At 50.2% G+C, this 24,538-nt stretch overlaps 1 protein-coding gene across 1 annotated transcript in view; it reads right to left on the bottom strand.

The window, feature by feature from the left end:
• LOC102512561 (protoheme IX farnesyltransferase, mitochondrial) overlaps nucleotides 1-24,538 on the bottom strand; it is a 94,607-nt gene that overhangs the window by 7,648 nt on the left and 62,421 nt on the right. The window contains 3 exon segments of the mRNA XM_014550880.2: nucleotides 5,781-5,847; nucleotides 5,849-6,014; nucleotides 20,682-20,752. Of these exon segments, the coding sequence (XP_014406366.2) occupies nucleotides 5,781-5,847; nucleotides 5,849-6,014; nucleotides 20,682-20,752 (304 nt within the window).

Raw genomic sequence — 24,538 nt, 5'->3', positions numbered from 1 at the left:
CCCTCTTCAAAGAGAATAGGACTCTAAATGTTGTTCGGTTTGCTAATATCCCCGTAATGGTCCTTGTTGACTCTGTCTTTAAAAATGTCATTTATCTTCATCAATCTGAAGCTCTAAGGCTGGTTATGGAAAAAAGCTCCCACAGAAGGAACTCACTCATCTTCGAGTTGGATTTCAAACTGAGGCAGTATTTTAAAGGAAATCTTCAAGAGTGCTTGGGCTGGGCAGTGCCTGGTGCTTAGTAAGCCCTCAGTAAATATTTGTGGAATGAATGAGGGAGTAAATTCTGTCTATTCTTTCCTATCTTCTTGTCCTGGAATAAAGGAGGTAAATAAAGTGGAACAGTATTTAACATTTTGTAGTTTACCAGCTGAGACTAAAAAAACTCATTCTCTTTTTGTTACTAAAACCATCCATCTGCCAAATGTCACTTCCTGATAAGGGCGCGTTTCTGAGTCCTCGTCTGTCACTGGATGTTGGCTGACATAATTAATGGTTACCACACAGCAACATTTGAATTACAAACCAAAGGCAATTTAGAAATCAACCCTACAAGACAGTCACCAGACCCATTCCATCAACTCCCAAGACCTGGGGTTTATTCAAATTTAGGAAAGTGACAGAACAGAGTCTGAGCCTTTGTAAGGAGTGGGGGCGATGGGAAGAGAGGAGCTTTGGCCAGGAGGTGGGGGGGTGGGGGCTTTAACCTGAAGCCGGAGACGAACGAGACAGTCTCTGAGGTAAACACTGTGGAGAGGCCTAATGCGTGTGGCTCCAGGCCCGGCTGCAGCTGGAGGGCACTTATCTGCACTGCCCCCCCCCCCGGCCCCCGCACCAGGGCCCGCAGGTCACAGCTCTCACTGCTGTCCCCGCCTGCAGAGTCAGAGCAAGTGCTTCCACCCCTCAGCCAGCCCGCCACCTGGACAGCCCTCTCGCTCGGCCTTCTTGCTTTCAGTTGGTGAGCGTTTTTAATATTTTCTGCTAACAGCACTATGCTTCCCCCCACCCACCCCCAAATAAATAAATAAGCCAAGTAATCAGGCAGGCAGGAGGGAAGGCCTCCCCCTGGGTCTCAGAGGGGGCGGACACGGGAAATCCCACGTGATGACCACCGTTCCTGACGCGCTCAGGGGCTGGGCCTGGGCTGGGCTGGCGGCTTAGAACCTGGCACTTTCTGAAACGGAAATCCCACTGAAGGCTGTTTGGGCCGCGGACTGAGAGAGAAAAGCTAGCTGCTTACAGGTCTTTGTGCAGCTAAGAAACAGCAAACACTGAGGAAGCCTAATATTTGTTTAGCTTTTACAATTTCCACATGTTAATCTGTTTACTCGTCTACACCCCTGCCCCCGCCCCCTCATCCTGCCTCGCTGGCTCACTCGCTCCCACCCCCAGACCCCCGCGGAGGCGGTGGGGGGGGCAGTGGGCGGATTCCAAGAGGTCAGATCAAGCATCAAGCACAGGCCTGGACCTACACCGCTGGGGCAGCTGCAACGGTGAGAAATTCTTTCCCACGAGTGATGACAACAAGCCAACAACAACAGCAACAACGACGTCGTGGGGGCGGGCACCAGAACCCCGCGGGCTGTCCTCACACTGACCATCACTTATGGTATGCTTTCCGTCTTCCCTGGTGGCGGGAAGGCAGCGCCATCTCCTCAGTGCTCCAGCCCTCGGGGGGTCGTGACTGGCCGGTGGCCACCACAAAACCCACAGAAGGACCCAGGTTCTAAGAAGCAGGAGAGGGTACTTCTGGACGTTTCCACCGCTCTCCTCCATCAGCTGTCTGAGATGAGCACGGCTTCCCAGTTTCTCATCTTGTATCTTTCCTCCCCATCACCAGTTCCTCCCAGACCTTGAAGGAGGCTTCAGGACCCCATCCCACGCCGGCCCTGGCTGCTTCCTCCCTAGTCCTGACCACTGTCTACTGAGCCCCCGGAAAGGGCTGAGACACCGGAACACCCGGCCAGGGCGACGGTGATGGGAATGCGGGTGCTGGGCGTGTGATGTCCTGGCTGAGTGGGGGGGGGGGGGACCTCGGGGGCAGGGGGAAGGAACGGATCCCATTCAGTGCAGATGTTCATACCTACAAACCTCTGTAGGTGCTCCTCCCTCTTCTCGGAAAGCACCTTCCCTCCTCAAGTAAACCGGCCACGACTTAACACAGAAGTCAGTTCTGCTCCAACGTCTTCGAGGACCAATGTGGGGAGGGCAAGAGAGCCCACAGCCCTCTGAAGACGCCCGTCCTGCTGACGCTCCCAGTCAGTTGCTGGTCTGCCTCCCCGCCTCTCCCTGGAGATGCTGACTCAGGTCCACGAGAACCGGCACCGGGTTTCCGTGGTTCTGGGTCTCCCCAGCCCAGCACGGGGCACATCCTCAACTGACCCTGCACAGCAGAGCGGTTATGGGGGGAAGGTGCGGGCCCAGCAGCCCTGACCTCTCACACCCACCTCCCCTCCCAGCTCCTCTTCCTCACGACTAGTTCAGTGGAGAATTCCAGAGACTTCCCTATTCCCAGGATGCCCCATGGTGATCAGCCTTTGGTGGTTTCAAGACAAAATGTTTTGGAGATACTACAGAAAGGAGGCATTTTTGGCTGCCTTTTTCTCAGAAGCGCTCTTCCAAACAAACATTTCCCCTAAGATAAGAGCCCAGAAGAGATACCACTCGCCTCGGCGGATAATACAAATGACACCGTGGGTGCATCTCGGATACCATCCGCCCACGCCCTCTGCCCGAATCCCTTGGTATTTCCAAGTCACCCTAACAGCGAGGGCCCTCTCTGCCTCTGTCTGTTCAGATCGGAGGTCCTCAAATGTGGTCCCTAGACCGGGGCGTCGGCATCATCCAGGAGCTTGTTAGAAACGCAGGTTCTTGGGCCCCACCCCAGACCTCCTGAACCAGAAGCCTTGGGGCTGGGACCCAGGAATCCAAGCTTGGACAAGCTTTACAGCCAGGTACTTCTCATGTGCACTGAGGCTGGAGAACCACCATTTTGGACTTTGGCCAGTGGCTGCTATGATAGAAAGTGCAGTTCTAGAAAATGATAAAAATATATAGAATCATATTCAATTCAGTCCCTAAAAATCCCAGCAATAAAATCTTTACACCCCATTCTCTCAGAAGCTGCCTTATTTCTGTGCATCACCTCCTCCTGTTACAGTTCCTCACACATAGCTGATGCTCAGTAAATACCTGGCAGTCGACCTTGGAATACCTTTGTTTTTTCATTTCTAAAACGGACGGTACTTACTCACGGATTCATTCACTCATTATGTCATTTATTCAAGTCACTCAAAGGTCTACTGCGTATCTCAAGTTGGCTCTACCCATCAAATCAATGTTTTGAAACTTCTGAAGCGGTTTACGGCATTATGCAAAGTGGCATTACTCTTTCCATATAAATTTGACAAGGCTTTACGTGGATGATGTGATCTGTGGTAAATCAGAATCCTGGGGGCAGGAAACCGTGTCGTCATTGTGTGCCCTGAAATGCATCTTTAAGATTTAGTAAAAGGGCATCACAGAAACCGCAAAAGGAACTTCTTTTTGTGGTTCTACAAATCTTTCAGGCCGCTCTGCGTCACACCAGTTTAAGTGGACGAAGGTCTTGTTTTTCAAGATAAACGTGCATTTTCGTGCATCTTCCTACAAGGTAGAGCATGGCCCTCAACTCTTCCTCATTAATGAGTTTGTATACTAACAATTAAATTTGAAATGCAGAGACTATCTCTCAAATTTTCAAATAATAATTTAAAATATGCCTGTTAGCAGTTTAGCCAGATCCGGGCTGGGCCTGAACAAGCAAGGCTTCTACTGCAGGTGCACCCCAGGGCAGGGACGCTGGCAAAGCTCCCTGTCTCTCTGGCCTCTGGGGACACAACACTGGCCAGCCTCGCTGAGACCCAAGGACTTCACAGGAAGCTGCCTGGGAGGATGTCGAGGCCTCTACCCTTTAGCGAGAACCTGGGCCCCGGGCCCTGCACAACAGAGGTGGCCCCGGGCTGGGCCGCCCTTACTTGCCTCCGGCCACACCTGTCCTGGGGCTGGAACCCTTCGCCCTGACTCTGGCCCTGGCTAGGGTTCCCTAGACAGAAAAGGAAGTTTTTAGTGCCCTGTTCTTTTTGCCAGGTTTGAGGAAATTGAACAGGGTTCAGGGCTGCCTCCACGAGACGGGCAGGTGGCATGTGGCAGGTGTCTAACTGCTGACGTGGGTAAGAATGGGGCCGCAGAGGGCACCCACTGTCTTTGGTGGTCTCCATCTCAGACGTCTGGGCAGTCACGAGGAGGCACGGAGGGTGCAGGAGGGAGAGGCTAGCTGGGTCCAGGCGGGGGCTGCAGGCAGAATTGAGGGAGGAATTCCACCAGGAGGCCTGGCGGTATACAGGTGTGCTCCTCACGCTGAACACGAAAACCAGGGGGAAACTCACACGGTCGTCTGGTCCGGGGATGCCAGACCCACGTTTTCCACTCTCTCCTCCCTCACCCAGGACAGAGATCACTGAACGGACCCCGGTTCTCTTTCCCACTAAGCCTGGCGGCATCTCACTGTCTGCAAAACAACAGCCAGGAACAAACAGAAACTGCTCAGAGTCTGCAAACGAGTAAAACCTCACCGCCCACCTTCATCTGTTTTACTGCAGTGACTGCACAGATGAGGAAAACCTAGGAACGCCTCAGTGACTCCTCAAACTGCTCCATGATCGGGGTCACTGTGCCCCAGGGGGAGACAGGGAGGTGGCACTGCCAGGTCCAGAGTGGGCCTGAAGGGCACCCAGCTAACGAGCGGGGGCGGGGCTCCAGGCCCAGGCCCCACCCCCAGAGCCGGGCCCCTCACCACGTGCTGGCCCTGGAGTCAGGTGACCGCAGAGCAGATGAGCCCCGAAGTCTCAGAACTCTGCAGACTCGTGGAACCCCAGCGTTTATGGGTTATTAAAACTGTTCTCAGAGACGGTCGTGGTGAAGGTGTAATCGTCGTCTTTGTCAGCTTGCCAGCTCGGAGCGTAAGAGCTTTTATGAAACGTTTCAGAAACGCGGCTTGTGGGGCAACGGTTTATGGTTATCAGGTGTTTGATCTCTCATGTGAAAAATATGTACTTACACGTATTGCAGGAAACCTCACCACTTCCTTCCTAAGTGTCGGTCAAAAACACTAATTACTTGACTAATTAGACTGTGAAACTTCCCTTACAGATGGTAAAAATGAGCGATTTTCACCCCACAAATTTAGTTGTGACATACCAGCCCCAAAAATGTAGATATGTTCCAATGGTTTTATTGTGGACAGCGTGAACAATCTAAGCAAATCATGTAAAAATAAATTAGAAACTAATGAAAATCGTCTGGCTCTCCTAAGAGGGGAAACCAGGCTGGTTCTGCGTGCGTGAAGAGCCAAGCAGGCGGACAGCCCGCAGGAGGGGCCCAGTGATGGGCGGGGCTGCCCCCACGAGTCGCCAGTCCTAACTTGGGGGTTTGTGACTTGTAGGCACTTCCTTTTCCTTCTCCCTGTGTCCTTTGCTTCCTCTTCGCCTTTCCCTACGTGGTGTCTGTTCACTTGGAAGCCGGGACCCCACGGTCTCCCTTCAGCTCAGCCCTCACAAGGCTTCCGCCACATCACACTTGTAAAGAATTAGTACCAAGGAAAGCGGGACCTACTTCCAAGAACCGCAGCTCAGGGAAGGAAGTGCCTCTGCGACTAGAGCTGTTCACACAGCGAGGAGCCCCTGAGCTCTCGGTCCCGGCCCCGAGGCCGGGGGTCTGTGCAGAGGGGGGGACACACTCACCGGCATCCAGGCTGCCCGTGGCCGCTGTCCAGCCCATGACGGGAGGGATGGCCCCGACGATGGCTCCGAACCCACGTGTTGGCGATGCTGACCCTCTTCAGCGGGGTGTAACAGCAGGTGTACAGGAAGATGTTGAAGACCCCCAGGGCTCCTGTGAGTGGGTTCACCCCCCAGGTCAGAAGGGCGACTCCTGGAACAGCACAGCACGCGGCAAAGGACACAGCTAGCAACGGGCTGGAAGAGAGCGGAGAACACAGAGCCCTCACATTCAAGTCCGGTTAATCCCGCCGTGCGGATGCGGGGCTGACCCGGGGTGATGGTGCAGCGAGCTGGGAGGAAATTGAAAACGAGGAGGGACTGTGTTTGCAGGAGCTGGGGCTGCTCCTCCTGGCTTGGCCAGCTGGAGCCAACAAAGTGAAGAGAGTGGAGGTTTCCAGGCCCTGGATTCGAACAGAGGCTCTGCTCTGTCCCTCCCAGGCCTCCCTGGATGTCCCGGCCTCCCTTCCTCACTGTGCAGGAGCAAAGACGCCTCCTCCTCGCAGGGCTGGCGTGAGGACTGACCGGCCCAGCGCCTGCCCTGCACATGGCTCTGGTGCACAGCTGGTGCGAAGTGAGCGAGAGTGACAGATGGACCACTCGGAACATGGTATTTAATATAAGGGCAAAACCCACTATCTTACTCCTGGAAGCAGGTCTACCCACTTACTTACACTTTAATTAAAAACATCACCCAGTTAGCAATTATGGATAAGGACAGTGAGTCTGAGGACATCTACTGAAGTGAGTCACAGGCTCGGCACAGCACCGGCTCTGCGCCAGCGATGACACCCCGGGGGGCTGCCCGGCAGCGACAGCACTTCCCGGGCCGTGGCTCGGGTTATGGGCACGGGACGCCCAAGGGAGGTGGCACGGCGCTACCTACGTCCACTGTCACATACAGCTCTGTGGTGCTAAAGACAGTCGCCAGCCTGATTCTCAACAGGGCCCGCTTTTTAAAGTAGACTTTGCAAGGAATCTTGTGAAAGGCTTTTTGGAAGCTTGAACTGGGTCCACTACTTCCTGCTGTGGGCACGTTTGTTCCCTCTTCCCCAAGAAACCTAAGGAGGTTACTAAGGAGGCTGCCTTCTCCTTAGGGAAGCTGCAGTCCACTCACAGCCCCCACCACGGGACTCCCTGGGATGCAGGCTCTGGTTTTGGCAACGGCCAGCTCCGCCAGGGAGGCCATCTGTCCCCGGCACGCAGTGCACGGGGCTGCTGCCCGTCCTCACACGGGTGTGGCACTTCCTGGAGGGAGAGAGTCCTGTGTCTGCAAGCCGGACTGCCTGCCCCCGGAGAGAAGACAAGCTCGGCGGGAGTGGGGCGGGGGAGCGGCAGGGCCCACCGGCTGGAGACCAGGGACAGTCAGGGCGCTGGACCAGTGAAAGCGGGAGGTGACTCTTGGAGCATCTTGGCTCCTGCTCTGACATGGGGACTGGCCCCGACCCAATGAAATGGGAGTTTTGATGGAAAACGGGAGCATATGAGGGATATTTTATCCAGGTGCCCAGGATGGGAGAGCCAAGAGCTACATCCTGAGACTCGGTGCGGGTTCGACCCTAGGAGGTGACTCTCCATCCCATTCCTGCCACCTGTTCTGCATCTCCTGTCAATTACTCCCTCCCGGGGCACCGCAGGCCGCCTGTCCTCCCTCTGTCAACCCCCCTCCACCGACGACCCCCGTTTCCGGGTCTGCGCAATGACCTGCTGTCTCTGCTCCTGCTGGAGGCCCCGCAGTCACACTAAGTGGCCGAGGCGAGAGGGCGGCTCACAGCACGGCCACCTGGCCAGGGCTGGGGTCCCTGCTGGTTCCCCAGAGTGACGGCAGCAACTCCTCACCTGCCTCCTCCAGGATCCAGACTTCCCCCGCCCCCACCCCCTCAACAGACGCCCTTCCCTCCTACGCGAGAGTGAAGGTCGCCCTCATCCTACTTTCTCCCATTTCTCTCTCATTTGTGAAGGTGAACGCTCCAGGTTTGCTCTGGTTTAATCCCTCCCTAGTCTGCCCTGATCTTCTCTGTCCACCAGCCACTGGGCTCCTGGGTCCTCAGATCAGCTGCGGTGCTGACACTCCCCCAGGTTCTCACCAGCCCGCTTCACACTCCAGCATCCCTGTGGAGCAGACTGCACACCTGGTCTCTACTTCCCGTCCCTCCCTGTCCCCACCTGCTGAAGCAGGTTTCTGGCAGGTTGTGACGCACACCATGTGACCTGGGGCCCCTGGCTTCCCCAGTGTAGCAGACGACACAATTTTCCAGAGGGTGGGCGAGGAAGGCACCTGTGTTGTCTCGTCTCACAGAATGTCCAGAAGGAAGAACCGAGATGGCTGAGAAGCAGTGCAAAACCTTAGAACTGCGTTCTTCCTTCAGGAAGGCAGGTTTATAGCTTAAACAGATTTTTTTCTTTTTTCTATGGGACTCTAAAAAGCTAGTTTTATTTTGGGTGGGAGAAAAATGTGGCTCATAAACATTTTTATTTTTCCTGAATTGGACCTTGTGCGGGGGAAAAAAAAAAAAAAAGAAGGCCGTTCACTCCTTCTCCAAGGTCTGCGGAAGCCAGTTGGATTCAAAGATATTAGTATTCTGAAAAGCTCTTTTGGAAAAGCACACATGAATTTAATTTATTGAGATAGGTAATTTTATGGGAAAGTTTAGTTTCTGACCCTTGTCGGAATCACAGAAAATCATGAGGCTCAATTTTGGTGTTTAAGTCAGTGTTCAGGGCCACGAATGAGAACTGAGTAGGCTGACAAGCCACGTAAACAAATGAGAGTCTCCCCGGGTAGCCACGATCGTTCTCAGCACCCAGACGCTCAGGGCACCTCCTCCCTGGCACAAGGAGCCCTGGCTTGGCTCACCCTGTGGGCAAAGGGGCTCCGGGTGCTAATTCTGTGAGGTTTATTCTCCTGTGATGCTTTATTTTTCTTAAACTTATAAAAGTAACACGTTCATTTCAGAAAATTTGGAACTACAGAAGATCACCAAAAAATTCTAAATTAGTTATTCAAAGAAACGTATTGGTTTATGTCTTTCTAGCCTTTTCCCAACGATACGCCTATTTTAAAACTAACTGAGAACACAGTGAGTTGTGGTTTTGTTACTTACTTTGTCTTCAGTTTATATTAATAATTTCCCTACGCCATTAAGAACTAATTTGCACCATCATCATTAGCAGCTACATCAGTGGCCTATTCCGTGGATATACCACAATTAAGTCAGTCAGCGTGCCCTTCCTGGACACAGTCTTTTTCCCTTTTGTAAATCAGAAATAATATTGGGACAAATATCTTATAGACAGGTGTGGCTCACAGCTCTGACTAGGACACACTCTGAGGACGACTTCCCAGATGTGAGATCAGTCAGGCAGACGACACGCACATTGTGAGGGGTGCTGACTCGTGCCGCAGCCTGTCCTGTGTTCCAGACTTTATCCTGGCTTACACCCCCACCAGCAGCGTTAAGAGAGCCCCTCCCCTGAAGCTGTATCAACACTGGGTAAGGCACTCAGGACAAACAAAAATTAACAAAGTCAGACAAGTTTACTGAGGTAGTATTATCCCCATTTTACAGATGAGAAACTGAGGCTCAGCACAAGCAAACCTGTGGGCTCGTTCCGGGAACCCGGGGCTGCCCCGCTACCCGGTGTGTGGGGTGTCCTGGCCCATTGCCACTTATGGATGTTCTCGGGTCCGGGGGGGCCTGGGATCTGCAGGCCACTGGAAGCAGTCCCTTGTGGGTTCACCCCACAGTATAAGCTGCCTAACTTTCTACTGCATTCCTTGAGAAGAAGACGACTGGGAAGCCCTCAATTTTTTTTTCAAAACAAAGGACAGCCCTGGGATATAATGTGGCAAGCAAGGCAGGTGTGGTCCTTGACCCAGAAGCACTTAGACTGGAGGAGAGACAATTAAATAGGTGGTAGCCGTCCAGTGCAGGGCAAGCCGTCTGGGAGCCTGAACTCAGTGTAAGCAGGGGGTCTGGGGGGACTTGAGAGGTTTCTGGGGAGAAGTGATGTGTACGCAGAGCCCCAGTGGACGGACACGAGGAGGGCAAAGGGCAGAGAAGCAGGTTCCAGGGGCAGGAAGTGTCAGAGGGCAGAGACGTCGGGGAGGCTACAGGGAGGCCTCTGGGCAAGTGCAGAGTCAGCGAACTTTTCTGCTTCTTAAATTGGGGAGAAAATGCTCAGATGACCTGCTTTTGAGAGGCAGCTTTCCGCCTGCCGGGAGGCCAGCATTCGTGCACCTCACGAGAGAGTCCGCACTAGGCGTCCTTTGAGGAAAAAGGCTCGTGAGCGCGCCAGCACACAACTTTCCTCAAGTGCGCAGCTGGGAGAAACAGCATCTGAGCAGTACGGCGCCTGTAGTCTCCCTTCCAGACACCCCAGACACACCTGGAGCGCGGGAGCGCTGCGCCGGGCGGCCTCAGGTGGGCTGACACGAGGCTGGCCCAGCTGTGTTTTCAGCTCTTGTTTCTGGCAATCTGTCTCTCCCTAGTCTTTTTGGCCTTTTGCGCGGGGAGGGGGGGCCAATTCTGTCACATTTTACATACCTGTGCAAGTTAACGGAAGCCTTGTTTGGAATAAGGCGGAATAAGAGTTAAATAAATGAAGGGTGGTGACAGGATTTTGGTCAGACTCTTCGGACGTGACAAAAATACATCAGTCAAAGAAGCGAAGGGTTCTTTTCGAAACTGCAAGTAGGAAGAGGAGGAGCAGGAGTAAAGAGAACGTGTACCAAGAGGTGTCTGGGTTACTGCTTAACGTCCGATTTACCATGAAATCCTTAAATATCACAGTGATATAAAAGTTGTTCAAGTTTAGGTCTTCCAATAAAGAGATCTCTTTCTGACACAGAAAAAGATTAGAAAAGCGTGCTCATTTCTCATCTCGGTTAAATACAGAGGTTTTCTGCCTTAGTGCTCATAAAACGCGGTCAGAGCTAAATCTCAGAGACCTGAAGGGCAATTTTGTCAAAGACTGATTTTCTCGTTTTAGGTCAATTACTCGAAGTCTTCTTTCTTCTAATCATACTGCTCAGCCCTTGATCCGAAAAACCCATCTACTCTCCCTGTTCTGAGGGTCTTGGAAAGTACCCCAAACCTGGGGAGACATACACCACCCCCCATTGCTTCTCCTTTTATCATTTATTCTTCATTTAAATTTTTGTTTACATTTTTTCATCACCCTTTCTGTTCCTTCCATCGTTCAGATTCCTCAGCAGTTCTTCTCCATTTCAGGTGCTACTCTGATGCCTGATTTCCAGAGCAAGGCCAGAAGGAAGGCTCCTAAGCAGGCTTCCTTGGGTTTCCCTGGGCCGAGAGCACCCTGAGCGGGAGGCCCCACCGGAACTTCCTGGCAGACCCTCCATACCGCGGTTCTATCCTGAGTGTGGTCTCTGGGCCCGTGGCATCGGCATCACCCGGGAGCTTGTAAGGGAGCCAGGAAACCTGGAGGCCTGCCCGAGCCTGAGACCCACGGCTGCATCCTCACCAAGAGAGGCCAGGCCCAGAGCCGCCACCTTCACTCCGCCCCCAGTGTGACCGTGGCGGCCCGGGGGTCGCCTCCTCTCCTCTGTCTTTGGGTAAATGTCTCCTGTCGTGCTGCAGTGGGAAGAACACAGGACCGTGGACCTGACAGAGAGACTGCAGGGTGCCCCTCTGGCTCTCTGGTCCCTCTGCCTCGATGTGATCTGGCCACATGGCTACAAGCATGCTGATCGCTGAAAGGGCGGGATGAAGCGGGTCCGGTGCAGTCTTGGTCACGACCGATGGTGGGCGATGGGGATGTCGGGGTTCACTGTGTTATCTCTACTACTGTGTCCCACGGAGCATCTTCACAACAAAAGTGTTCGTGGGAATGCTCTGATGTTCTCTACTAGTAGCATTATTACGTTCTGGTTTCCGCACATACAATGTAACTAAGCAGGTGGTTTGAGTTCTCCGGTGAGAACTCCGATGTTAACTGTACAAAAGTGGGCAAATTATTTAACCTCTCTGGTCCTTAGTTCCCTCCACTGTAAAGTGAGGGCTGGATTAGGGCTCTTTTGATGGCAAGATTGCAACCCAGGTCAAACCAGCTCACACAAAAAGGCTCAGTACCAAGATCACAGGGAGGGCAGAGGCTTACCCACGCCCCGCCCCACTAGGCTGAGCTGAGTGATCTTCAGCAAATTACATAACCGTTGGCCTCAGTTTCTTCATCTGTGAAATGGGAGACACTAACTTTACAGAGTTGTTTAAGAATTAAATGCAATAATGTCAATAAAGAACTCAGTGTTCACTAAATGAGCACACGGTGTTCATTCATTCATTCTTTCATTCATTCAAATTTCTCATTGCCTATAGAGCCAGCCGCTCTGCAAAGTGTGGGTATACTGCAGTGAACAATACAGACAGTAGAGTTTAGTCTAGAAAGGAAGATAGACATTAAATAAACACAAGTCCTATGAATTCTCAAGTTGTAAAATCAGCTACAAGTAAAAGAACAGGTGACATGAGACAGTTATTTAAACAGGGAGGACTTATCCAAATAGAGCTGGAGGTAGAGGCTGACTGACTTGCAATAAATTGTTTCCCCTCATTTATTTTTTCAAAATTATACTTATGGATATACATTAGAATATGAAAATATACATATATATACACTCAAGAATGTCATTTTAAATTATAAATGTGATGGCTGTGAAGCATGTTTCTAATAATGACAATTACAAATGGCAAACTATTTTTATTTTCAATTATAACTTTAACTTAAAAATTTAATATTATCTAAAATTACAAAAAAATAAACTAGAACCAGGAAAAACTAGATTGATCACATGCAAAACTTGTTTTTTTAATGTTGGTGCTTTTGTACATCTACCAGAGTCGCTGTAAAGGCTTCCATTAAGAACTGAGGAATCAAGGGGGAGGGTATAGCTCAAGTGGCAGAGCGCACGCTTAGCATACACAAGGTCCTGGGTTCAATCCCCAGTACCTCCTCTAAAACTAAATAAGTAAACCTAATTACCTCCCCACTAAAGCAAAACAAAAAAACAACAACAAAAAAACCTGATGAGTTAATATTTCTGTGAGTGGATCTTGTCAGAATGAATTTATCTAGGAAAAATCAGAAAAGCAGGTGAATGGGGTGTGACGCTATTACAAAACATTTCTAATTGTCAATAAAACAGAATAAATGTATGAATAAGGAAAACAGCACAGTTTGATTGGGGTGGGGGAGGATGGTGGCAGAAAAAGGTCCAGCAATTTTCTTGAACTAAAAAAGATTCTTTTCTATCCGTTCACTCACTCACGCAAACAGGTTCATGGCTCCTGCTGAGGGTGGAATGGTGATTTATTTCCAAACTCACATCCCAAACTGAATTACATTTTAAATGGAGATATCTTTCTACTGCCTTTCCTGCCCAAGGCCACTGCGGAAGAGAAATTAATAGAGTAGAGTGGGGGAAATTTGTCAACACATTTCAATGAATTATTTATTCCTCCTTTAAAGTATAGCATTTCCTTGTTTACTAAACATCAACCCTTAGTAGCTCTATTAAAGCAGATTTTTCTATAGAAATTAGGAACGAATGAGAATACACATGCTTTAATCTGATAAATGTGATACCCCCTTATTATACTTAACAGATGCAATTTAAATTACCTGACTTTTAAATAAGTTACTGGAAAAATGTGGCCTTTCTGTTTAACCAATGTGTCAGAGAGGTCTATGAAATGTTACATTAAATCAAGAAAGCTTTATATTTTAAGCAGCTCTGCAGGTAATTGGTTTACACAAAAATTAATCTCATGCTTCTTGGCCATTTCTTCCAGAATAAATGATTTTTAAATTATAAAACAAAATTTTCTTTCTTCAAAAACAAAAGAAAACCTTAATCAAACCAAGCCAATTTAGCTTTAATTTCCTGCATAAATCCTCTATTTGAGCTTTGACCTGAGTATTTGGGGAAAGTCTCCACAGATAACTGCTTTGGAAATATCTCCCTAGAATCTTATTTAGGGATTTTTCTATTTCTGAATTAGTCTCAAGTTATAGATACTGGAAGGTAGCAGAGGACTGATGTAAATTCAGAATTTTAAGGTCTATGTGAAGAAAATGAACACACAAAACATATTTTAAAAGAAAACTAATTAGAGCAATTTGGGAAAAACTATCACTTATATATAAAATGATGGTAACCTGTTTCAAAAAAAAAAAAGGACATTCAACTTTAAAACAGGTTTAAGAGAAATGCAAGAATAAGTATGTATGTTTGGCACGGTTATATGCAAAGCCTGGAGACGATGGCCCTACATTAAGTAAAACTTTTAAGGAAGAAACCAAAGCAGGTCTGAACTGAATGAGTCTTTGAAAACCAACGGAAGAATTTTATTAATCGTTAGGAAGAAAGAAAAGCTCGAAGGAACTTTAGCCCACTGCTGCCCTCTCGGGTTCAGCCTTCTAACTCAGGGAGGAAGCAAGTGGTAACTCGTGAATTTTGCTACATCAATTCAGCTCAGATTAAGAATCTGCTATTTGTACAAAGACTCTGGAGTTTTCAAAGAGAAGATTCCTGTTGTTCAATCCCATCTGTGAAAATCAAGTTTCTGCTGTAAGTGGTCCAGGCTCAGCGTTTTCTCACATCCTTGAGGGCAGGGACCACCTACGGAATTCCTCCATTGCCCCCAGGGCCCAGAGGAACACCTAGTGCCTGCCATGTAGGAGACACATAATATTCCTTTTTCCTGGTTGAGCCGGATGGTTTAATTCTCTGACCCCCACCTCCCTTTTTAATTTATAGGAATCTATTTTTTTTAAAAAGCAGCTTTGTTCACCTGCATAAGATTAGGGTCAATGAATTGTAAGGAGTCTTCGAAAAGTTTTAATAAAACCCAATTTATAAAAAATGAAGCTGGGAAATCAAACCATGCACCCCCGCAGCCTTGGAGACTACCTGGGAGCTGCAAGCACGTGCAGCCCCTTGAGAGGAAGGTGCAGGTGGCGCCATCCCCTGCACGGCCAGCCAGGGAACCGCGCCTTTGGTCTAGGAGTGTCTGCAAACACAGACCTCCACAGGGACCAGACTGGCAATACCGAAGAGGAAAGTGGGCCGATTTAAGCGAAGGCAGGAGTGGTGAGGACTGTGGGAGCTGCGCGTCAAGTCTGGCCGGCAGGTCCCGCGTGGGGGCTGCCGAAGAGGCCCAGGAATCCGGGGTCTCATGTTCAGGTTTCTATTTTTAAGTGTCAGCAGCTGGAGGAAAGCCCTGCACGCCAACAGAAATGCCTCTTCAGGGTCCGGGCTGGCGGCTGCGGCGCTGCAGCCTGTGGTCCAAGGGCAAGACCTGCCCTGTGAAGTGTGTGCGGAGCAGACCCACCGCCCCCGCCGCCGCCGGCAACGCTCAGCTCATCCTTGGTGTGGCCGTGCCTCACTCCTTGAATATTCAGCCTCGACGTGAACACAAGTTCTCCAGGAACATCTTCCCTCACCCCCTCTCCTTGCTGCCCGCTCCCCACGGGTGGTCTACGCCCCCCTGCTCTCTCAGCAATTCCCGGGCCGCATGCTGACCCCCTGCTGCCTCACCTGCCCACCCCCGCCACACACTTCCCGAGGGAGGGCGACAGCACCGTTCATCTTTATGTGCCCTGTGCCTAGGGCTGGGGCCCACGGTGTGGGCGAGACAAACCTGTGAACAACAGGCAGAAGGGCCTGCTGCTCATACAACACCAGTCAGCGCCCACAGCCCTGATGGTGTCAAATCTTTTCACATCATCTTATTTGAAAGGCGAGGAAATAAAGTGACAGGACATTAGACCAAATGACTCCAAATTATTAGTCAAAGGTGTTTGCTCTAACGACCGACTTCTCACGTGGTGGCAAGCGATGGCTATGCTGCATCGATGTGACACTTGACTCCTTCTGTTCCTCGTGATCAGATACGGGGACTTCCTCGTTGTGAAACGGGGCATGGGGACTGAAGGATCCCCCCTCCCCAGGACTGCAGTCAACACACGTTCACAACCCACGATGCTTCGGAAAAATCATAAATGCTGTCCACTTTCCTCACGACAAGGAGAGAAAGGGATGTCGCTTTCAGGAAGTGCCCGTCCCTCTCTCTCACCCCCGTGGTGACTACGCTGCTGGCTCTTCATGACGCTTCACCACACCGAACGATTTCATTTCAAGAACAAAGCTCTGTCCACTAGCACATGATTACATTGAGACCAAACGTGTTCTTCCTGCCACTTCAAATCACAGCGAACACCAAAAGCAGAAATGTCTGTACTTACAGAATGTTTACATTCTTATTCCATCTGCAGCACACACACGCCAGGAGACTAACGGTAGCTGCCCAGGGGCTCTGCAGAGCTGCGCGGGCCTGGGGCCGGGGCTACCAGCCCAGCCTGATGGCCGACAAGCGGCGTTCGCGGCTCCCCCGCAGCCCGCAAAATGTTTACATTTGCTTAAGTGCTTACTGGTAAAACCTTCAGCAAATGTGAAAAATGTCTCCTGTGAAGCCCTGTAATGCTTAAGCTAAATCCCGTTCTTTAAGTTAAGAATGCCAACTAAACAATCCATTCATTTCACTCCGAAAACTCAATCTTCATCATTCACTTGAGAACCAGGTATGGGCTGTCCCGATCCCGAGCGCTCGGGATTTATCCGCTCCGAACGACCTTCCCCTCTGCCCTCCTCCCTCTCCTGCCCACGGCCCACAGCCCACGGCCAGGGCTTCCAAGCGGCCCACCACTCTCATCGGGTCAGGCAGGCTGCGAAAACGAACACCGACGTGTATTATTTCCCTGTCGACTTTACCGAGCTGGAAAATGGATAATCCAAAGGGGATGGAATCAAAATACAGATGTGCTTCCAAATAACAAAGAAGGCCCAGCCTCCCGACTTCTTCACTGCCCAGTCTGTCCTCATCTGAATCTTCTCTTTCTGACACCCTCCACCCTCACCACTGCCAGAGAAGCTCTCATTTGGACCAATTCATTCATTTCATTCAATACATGTTTATGGGCGGCCCTGTCTTGTCTGCTAAGCCTCTCATGCATTTGGCTAATGTTTCCACCTAGATTATAAGCCTTTTGAGCATTATAAACATAAAACTGACAGGGTTGGTTACTTTATAGGGAATCAATAAATTCTTAACAAATTGAATTAAACAAGGGAATTCTTTAATTCTAGAATACATAGAAAAAACATTTGGCCTTGACATTCTTAAGAAAGATTAATTTTAATTAGGAAAGACCAGGAAAAAAGGTTATTACTTTAAAAAAAATGTGTAAGATACATCAGAAATTTAAGCCTGAGGGATTTCAAGTTAGATAAAGCTGTATTATCCCTCTGCCCTCTCTAGAAACAGAGAGGAGAATGAACAGAAAACAGCAAACTCCAAGCCTGACAGAACTAGGGAACACTCCTACAGCAGAACCAGGGGGCAGTGAGAGGACCCACACCTCTGTCCAGCTCGGCAAATGGTGAAGGTCCAACTTCAGAATCTCCTCCTTAAGCTTTGACTACAGGTCACAGGAAGACTCTGACATAAAGTGAGTGCCCTGGGGGTGGAGGAGGCGGACCCAAGTTAGAAAGTTACCAAGTAGAATCAGGGCCAAGTGCAAGCTCAAGATGTCAGAAAGCAGCCCCGGAAGGAGCGGTCGTAGGTGCTTTCCGTGCCCCATCTCCTCGCACCCACATGCCTAACTGCAGAGGTAAACTCTGCGCTCAGGAGCGGTCCCCGGGGCTAAGCCAGCACCATCCCGACCCCCTGGGGCCCGTCCCTCCAGACGTCCTCAGATGCAGACGTGAGAGCTCTTTAGCCAAATGCACTGCGGCTCTGGTCCATCCACGTGCATCTGGGACACTTCCTGAGTGAAGTGAGGGACATCATACTCGCATCCGTCAAGTGGCCCCCAAGCCATTAAAGACTCAATAAATAATTCTGCATAAAGGCCCCAGAGCTGAAGTAAAAAGCAGAGAGTCACGGGGTCAAGTGTTTCCACAGGAACGCCATTCGGTAAACAGAAGCTACAAAAGGATGTTTCCATGAACCACCTGCAGGCACTGTGAGGCCGCGGGCTCATAGGCCAGACCCCCAGAACTAACAACCGCGTCCCTGTCCCCGCAGGAATTAGGCTGGACTCAGACACGTCCTCTCAACCTAGAAAGGCCTTTCCCCTCCACGAGAGAGAAAGACGTAAAAAGCAGTATTTTCCCAAATGGTGGACATTTTAAAACTACAAAGACTTTAGGTGCACAGAACCGGCCTTTCATGTGGGTAATCAAAAGATAATTAAAAGTGCCGCCCTCTGTGCTCTCCGTGGGAAAATGAAGCAAATAATAAAGCAATTTCATAGATTTTTTTTCTCATTCAACGACACTTTCGCTGTGAAGATTTTCTCCTTTGATTCTCAAAAAAAAAAGAGAAAATATCTGTGGCCTAAAATATAAAGGGTATGTTTTTACTGTAATTGACGATTTCAAAAACAGCCAGTTAAACTAGCATCCCTTGTTGGTTACTACGCGGTCAATGGCACCTGCCCCAACAGCTGAAGCAGGGGACAGACGGCAGCTCAGGAGAGAGGCCGGCAGCGCAGGGCCGGCCCAGCCAAGCCCTGGCGGCTCCACTCGCACCTCCCTCTTCTCGAGACGTTGGAGCGGCAGCTCCCTCGGCCTGTCCAGGTCAGCCCTCTAAATACAGGCTTCTCTTTTTTCAGTCTTTTAATTTAGCTCAGTGGCTCTCAGAATTCAGTGGACTTACCACTTGAAAAAGTTAATGAAAATAAGCATCCACAGTATGTCTGTAGAATGGGTAAGGCCAAGCTCCGTGCAAAGGCTGGGGCAGCTGTCAGCACAGAAGACCTTCCAGGCTTCCTCCCCAGACTCACAGCACTGCCGCCCTGTCAGCAAGGACAGGGAGGACGCTTCACGTGCCACATTGGAGCCTGGGTCTGTGAAGTTGCATAGATTCAACAAAGCATATCAGCCCAAACCAAGTGGGACAGTAAGTCCCAAAAGAGAATCTCCCAGTGAACTGGCTATGCTTTGTGCTTAAAGACCCAACAGCCGTTATGAATGCGCGAGCCACCAAAGCTGAGAACTAAAGTTAGTGGATCGTCTACAAGACTTTCTACCACATGCCTATGGCCACTCACGTATAAAATACCCGTGTGGCAGATAACAAGTGACTGAAGTACAATAAACGCTAAAGGGCAGATATAAAGTCTTCAGTTTTAAAACTAGGATTCTCAACGCAAGATTTTGCTGCAGACGCGTAACAGCTCCTTGTACCTGTTTAATAAAATGTATCCTAGCTGCAAAAATAAACCTGAGTCTGTTTTTTTCAGGCTTGTCATTTGGCCTCTAAAATAGCGGTCGAGGTTTACTGTCATAATGAGATTCTGCCTGGGTCATCTTGCAAACAAAAGATGGGTCACAGGTCCACCAAGACTAGTAAGTCGCCCTTCGCCTTTGACAGAAGAGCAACGCCAGCACCAGCCGCCAAGGCCGCGATCCGCTCCCTCCCGGCTACCGGCTACACCGAGAGACTCTGCAGGAATGACCGCGCTGGGGAAAGAGACGTGAGCTGCACGGGAAGGGCGGGCCCAACTGGGGACCACTGCGCGCCCACTGGCTGCTTGATGAGCTTCTCCCTGTGTCCCCCTGGCTCTAAAGGAGAGGACGGCTTTCCTGAGGGAAAACCCTGGACAGAAATCCCAAACAAGTAAGAGCTTACCTGTGATTCGACCAGCGGCAACAGCAGCTTTCAGTTCTTAAGATGGGTCAGAGTTGGCACTTGCCCCTCTTAACCAATTCGACTCAAATAAAAGTGCTTCTGACACTTTCTAAACATAAACACAGCACACGGCTGTGTTATATCTCAAAAGGGACAAAAAATCCCAGCCAGATATGAGATTTCTCTTCTTACATCTTTTCACCTGGCTCTACTGCCGTTTTTAATATTACGGTATCTTAAATTCATTGAAGAATCGAATGGCTACAGACATATGTGTGTATATGCATGACCGGAACCTTGTGCTGTACACCAGAGATGGACACAGTGCAACTGACTGTACTTCGATAAAAAAATTTTTTTAAATTTTTTAAAAAGAATTGAACAGCTAAAAGTAGCAAATGTTAAAAATTGCTTTTACACAGACATTTGACTGTATCTGAATTTGTTTCCTTTATTTTTTTACTTAATGTGTGTGATTATTTGGCCCACAAGTGTTAGCCCAGTACATTTTCAGCTCCATGAGGGCACTGCCTGGACGTGTGGAAAGGGGATTCTCTGATTTAGAGGAGCCAGCATGAACCACTGGCTCTTTTTATTCTTCTTGGTTTGCAGTATCTATTGGATTTTTAAAAATACTTTAAAATGCCAGTTTCCAGGTCTCCAGGAAGTAAAATGTTTAATTATTAACCATTAGTGATATTAAAATATTTATATGCCTTTTAATTCTGCTGGATTGGACCCGGTGGAGAGGAGCGCGATGGAGGCCGCATTTCACCTGGCGAATCACAGCACTGTCAGTTTACCTGGACGCAGCCTTCTTCTGAGACCTGTGTGGCTCTGTCTGGAATCACTTGTGTTAATGGCGTGCTTTTACCTTTAGTCACTACAAGCAAACCAAGTCCACGTCTCTAAATGGAACCTAGTAGGGAAATCTACCACACGCGTTACTCCCATGGCAAAACCGCCGACCTCAGATCCATTCTGAGAGCTGCGTGGTACATTCTGGCTGCTGCACACCCACACCGGTATGTCCCTTTGAGGGTTCTTTTCATCTCACAACTCACGGCAAAGTACTGGGAAACGATTCAGGAAGGGCCGGCAAATGAATGTTCTATATTGTGAAGGAGACTGACGCTCACAATCTTACCTGATCTGTCCACGAACCAGAGGTCTGTTCTTTGTCCTATTCATGTTTGAGTCAAACGGAACCTCAAAAAACTGCAAAAAGATGGAAAGAAAGACAAAACATTGACTATAACGTGAAACAATTACTCTCTTCTGCTTTAGTTCTACAATTTTCTTTCAACAGCAGATTTCGTTTCTATTTTGATACTACAAACTAGTACTCTTGGTATTTAGAGAAAAATTCTCTGGGAGAGATAGAGTTTAAAAATTATATTCATTAATTGTCAGGAATATGCACAGTCCTACTTCCATCCACTTCGCAAACCACATGTTGAAGCCACAGTTAGATTTTTCAAAGTCACTGTTTCAAGTTTAAAGCGTTAGTGCTATTAATGATTTCAGATCCTTTCACACATCCCAAAGCCTGTGAATCAACCAAGAATCAGTCAACCACGGGAAAAGGGCTCCTAGAGGCAAGAGTTAGGTCTGAAGCAAATAAGATGCCAGATGAAACTACACAAGCGATGAGGTTACACTGGGACTAGGTCCCCATCCCTCCCCGGCTGGGACACCCTCCCGTACACCTGGGACCAGGTCCCCATCCCTCCCCGGCTGGGACACCTCCCATACACCTGGGACCAGGTCCCCATCCCTCCCCGGCTGGGACACACTCTCCCGTACACCTGGGACCAGGTCCCATCCCTCCCCGGCTGGGACACACTCTCCCGTACACCTGGGACCAGGTCCCATCCCTCCCCGGCTGGGACACTCTCCCGTACACCTGGGACCAGGTCCCCATCCCTTTCTGGCTGGGACACTCTCTTGTACACCTGAGACCAGGTCCCCATCCCTTTCTGGCTGGGACACTCTCCCGTACACCTGGGACCAGGTCCCCATCCCTCCCCAGCTGGGACACTCTCCCGTACACCTGAGACCAGGTCCCCATCCCTTTCTGGCTGGGACACTCTCTTGTACACCTGGGACCAGGTCCCATCCCTCCCGGCTGGGACACTCTCCCGTACACCCTGGGACCAGGTCGCCATCCCTTTCTGGCTGTGACACTCTCCTGTACACCTGGGACCAGGTCCCCATCCCTCTCCGGCTGGGACACCCTCCCGTACACCTGGGACCAGGTCCCCATCCCTCCCCGGCTGGGACACTCTCCCGTACACCCGGGACCAGGTCCCCATCCCTTTCTGGCTGGGACACTCTCTCCTGTACACCTGGGACCAGGTCCCACAGCCCTCTCCGGCTGGGACACCCTCCGTACACCTGGGACCAGGTCCCCATCCTCCCCGGCTAGGGACACTCTCCCGGGACAACCCATGGACCAGGTCCCCATCCCTTTCTGGCTGGGACACTCTCCCGTACACCGGGGACCAGGTGGCCCATCCCTTTCTGGCTGGGACACTCTCCCGTACACCTGGGACCAGGTCCCCATCCCTCCCCGGCTGGGACACTCTCCCGTACACCCGGGACCAGGTCCCCATCCCTTTCTGGCTGGGACACTCTCCCGTACACCCGGGACCAGGTCCCCATCCCTTTCTGGCTGGGACACTCTCCCGTACACCTGGGACCAGGTCCCCATCCCTCCCCGGCTGGGACACTCTCTTGTACACCTGGGACCAGGTCCCCATCCCTCTCCGGCTGGGACACTCTCCCGTACACCTGGGACCAGGTCCCCATCCCTTTCTGGCTGGGACACTCTCCTGTACACCTGGGACCAGGTCCCCATCCCTCTCCGGCTGGGACACCCTCCCATACACGTGTGGTTCCAGGATCATCAACAGCAACACCCACTTCCACTCTCACAGCAGCCCCGTCTGGACGATATATTGGTTCGGCCACCCAAACAATGAAGTACTGTTTCTTGTTAATCTTTTAAAGAACAAGGTCCAAGGGATCAACAGACTCACCACCCAAGGCCTGGACAAACTGCACCCGTGTTCTTACATTTGTTATCAGCATCTCTTACTTGTCATCCTTTTTTGGTACAACAGAGTGCTCCAGACATGTGCTGATTAGGTTATTATTTGTGAATAATCTGACTAAATGGACTTGAAGCAAATCAGTAGGTGAGACAGTAATTCCATCAGAGGTCCAGGTCAGTATTTCCCCAGCCATGTTCTCTGACAGTCCACGGAGTTGCTCTCAGGAAGGACCATTCCAAGGTCCAATCACATTAGTTATGATCAAGGCCCTGAGAAATCTAATTAATGTTGTTTAGCTAGTGTTTCCCAAACTTATTTGACCATGAAAACATTTTTCAAGAAAACTATAACACATTTTAGAAATATCTGGCCCAGTGATAAGGGCCATTCTCACTCACGTCTACATGAACCACAGCTCTCTGAACAGTGGGCTGTATTCTACAGGTCTTCCACAAACATTAGGAAGAAGAAATATTAGTGCCAAAAAGACAGCCTAGAAATAAGTAAAGTAGTATTTTCTTTCTGTTATTGTACTTTAAAAAATCACCCGGTACTGCCTATAATAAGTAAATGTTAACATGAAAGAAAATTCTTACCCTGAATGATTTGGGAAATTTAGGATTTATCCTCGCAGGTTAAGACACCTGGTAAGATGTGTTCCCTTCATTTTCTAAAAAACTGACATACATTTCCTCTCCCTTTATCTTACGGGGCAAGACTGTCTTTACTTTTGTTTCTTAAACAGTGTTTTAATATCCCAAAACACAATGCTGCCTCCTAAACGTATAAAGTGCCTCCTTTTCTTGTCTCCTTCATTTCAGGTTACGGGACTCACTCACAGCACCCTGGCTAGAGTTCTCCATGGGGACAATTCCTGTCATTCAGGAGCCCCGCTGCCCACACCCGGCTCTAAGGACTGGTCCCCGTTTAGCCAGCGCCATCGGGCCATCTCTGACCCCGAGGTGGAAGCACACACACACACACACACACACATCAGGAGGGAGCCGGTGTCGCACCCGGGAATTATGAGAGTGACAAATCCCCCTCTGTGACAGCTGACCTTCACAGGGATGGGCGGCACACGCAGGCACCTGACGCACAGGGAGAGGAAGTGGGTGCTGGGTGTGCATTTTCACAGCTTCCCGGGACACGTGCAGCCCAACCACATCATCGTGGCTGCAGTCAGAAACTAAGTGTCGGGGAATCCGCACGTCTACGTCTCACCAGCTCTGCCCGAGGCCAGGCCACCTGAGGAGACCCCCAGGCTAGGTGACGGCAGTGCTCACTCTCCAGGTGGGCTTTGGGAACTGGGTTCTGCTGTCAGCAACGGTGGCACCACCCTCTTACTCCACTTTAGGAACTCACAATAGCGCCACTCCCAGAGAGCAGGACATTTGGCTTGCTCTTGTCATTCTGCACTACAGACAGCCCTGAACATGTGATGTGCACTGTCCCATGGCCAAGGGTGCCTCTCCTGCAGGTCACCTGCACCATCAAAGGGGCAGGCTCGGAAGCGGCAGGAAACAGACGCCAGGACCAGTCTGTTCTCACGAGCTTCTCCTGGCAGGATCCCAGGTCACTCCCGCCCTCCTTGGCCTTCTGGACTGACGGCTCTGCTTCCCTTGGGCTGGGACCAGGCACAGGGCATCAGCCCTACAGGAATGCATCGTCCCCAGGACCACATCAGGCCTAATTTCGCACAGCACACCCCTTACATCACTCACAGAGGTTCCGACACCCTGATCAAACTTTAACTGAAACAGGCCTCTCCTCTATGACTTTCAACAGCGCCACTATTTAAAAGTAACTTTCAGTATGTCCATCTTATCTAATGATATAAGTGACAGGCTTCCTGAGATACGTGAATTTACGATCCTTAGTGTTAAAGAGGACTATGCAGATAGGCACTTAGTAAAGCCACTGCTGCAAACAAATGTATTTGTAGATT

This window comes from Camelus ferus, chromosome 16 (genome assembly GCF_009834535.1).
Source record: "Camelus ferus isolate YT-003-E chromosome 16, BCGSAC_Cfer_1.0, whole genome shotgun sequence".
Classification (NCBI taxonomy): Eukaryota; Metazoa; Chordata; class Mammalia; order Artiodactyla; family Camelidae; genus Camelus; species Camelus ferus.
The sequence above is the reverse complement of the archived record's forward strand: the minus strand, read 5'-3'. Positions and strand labels throughout refer to the sequence as shown.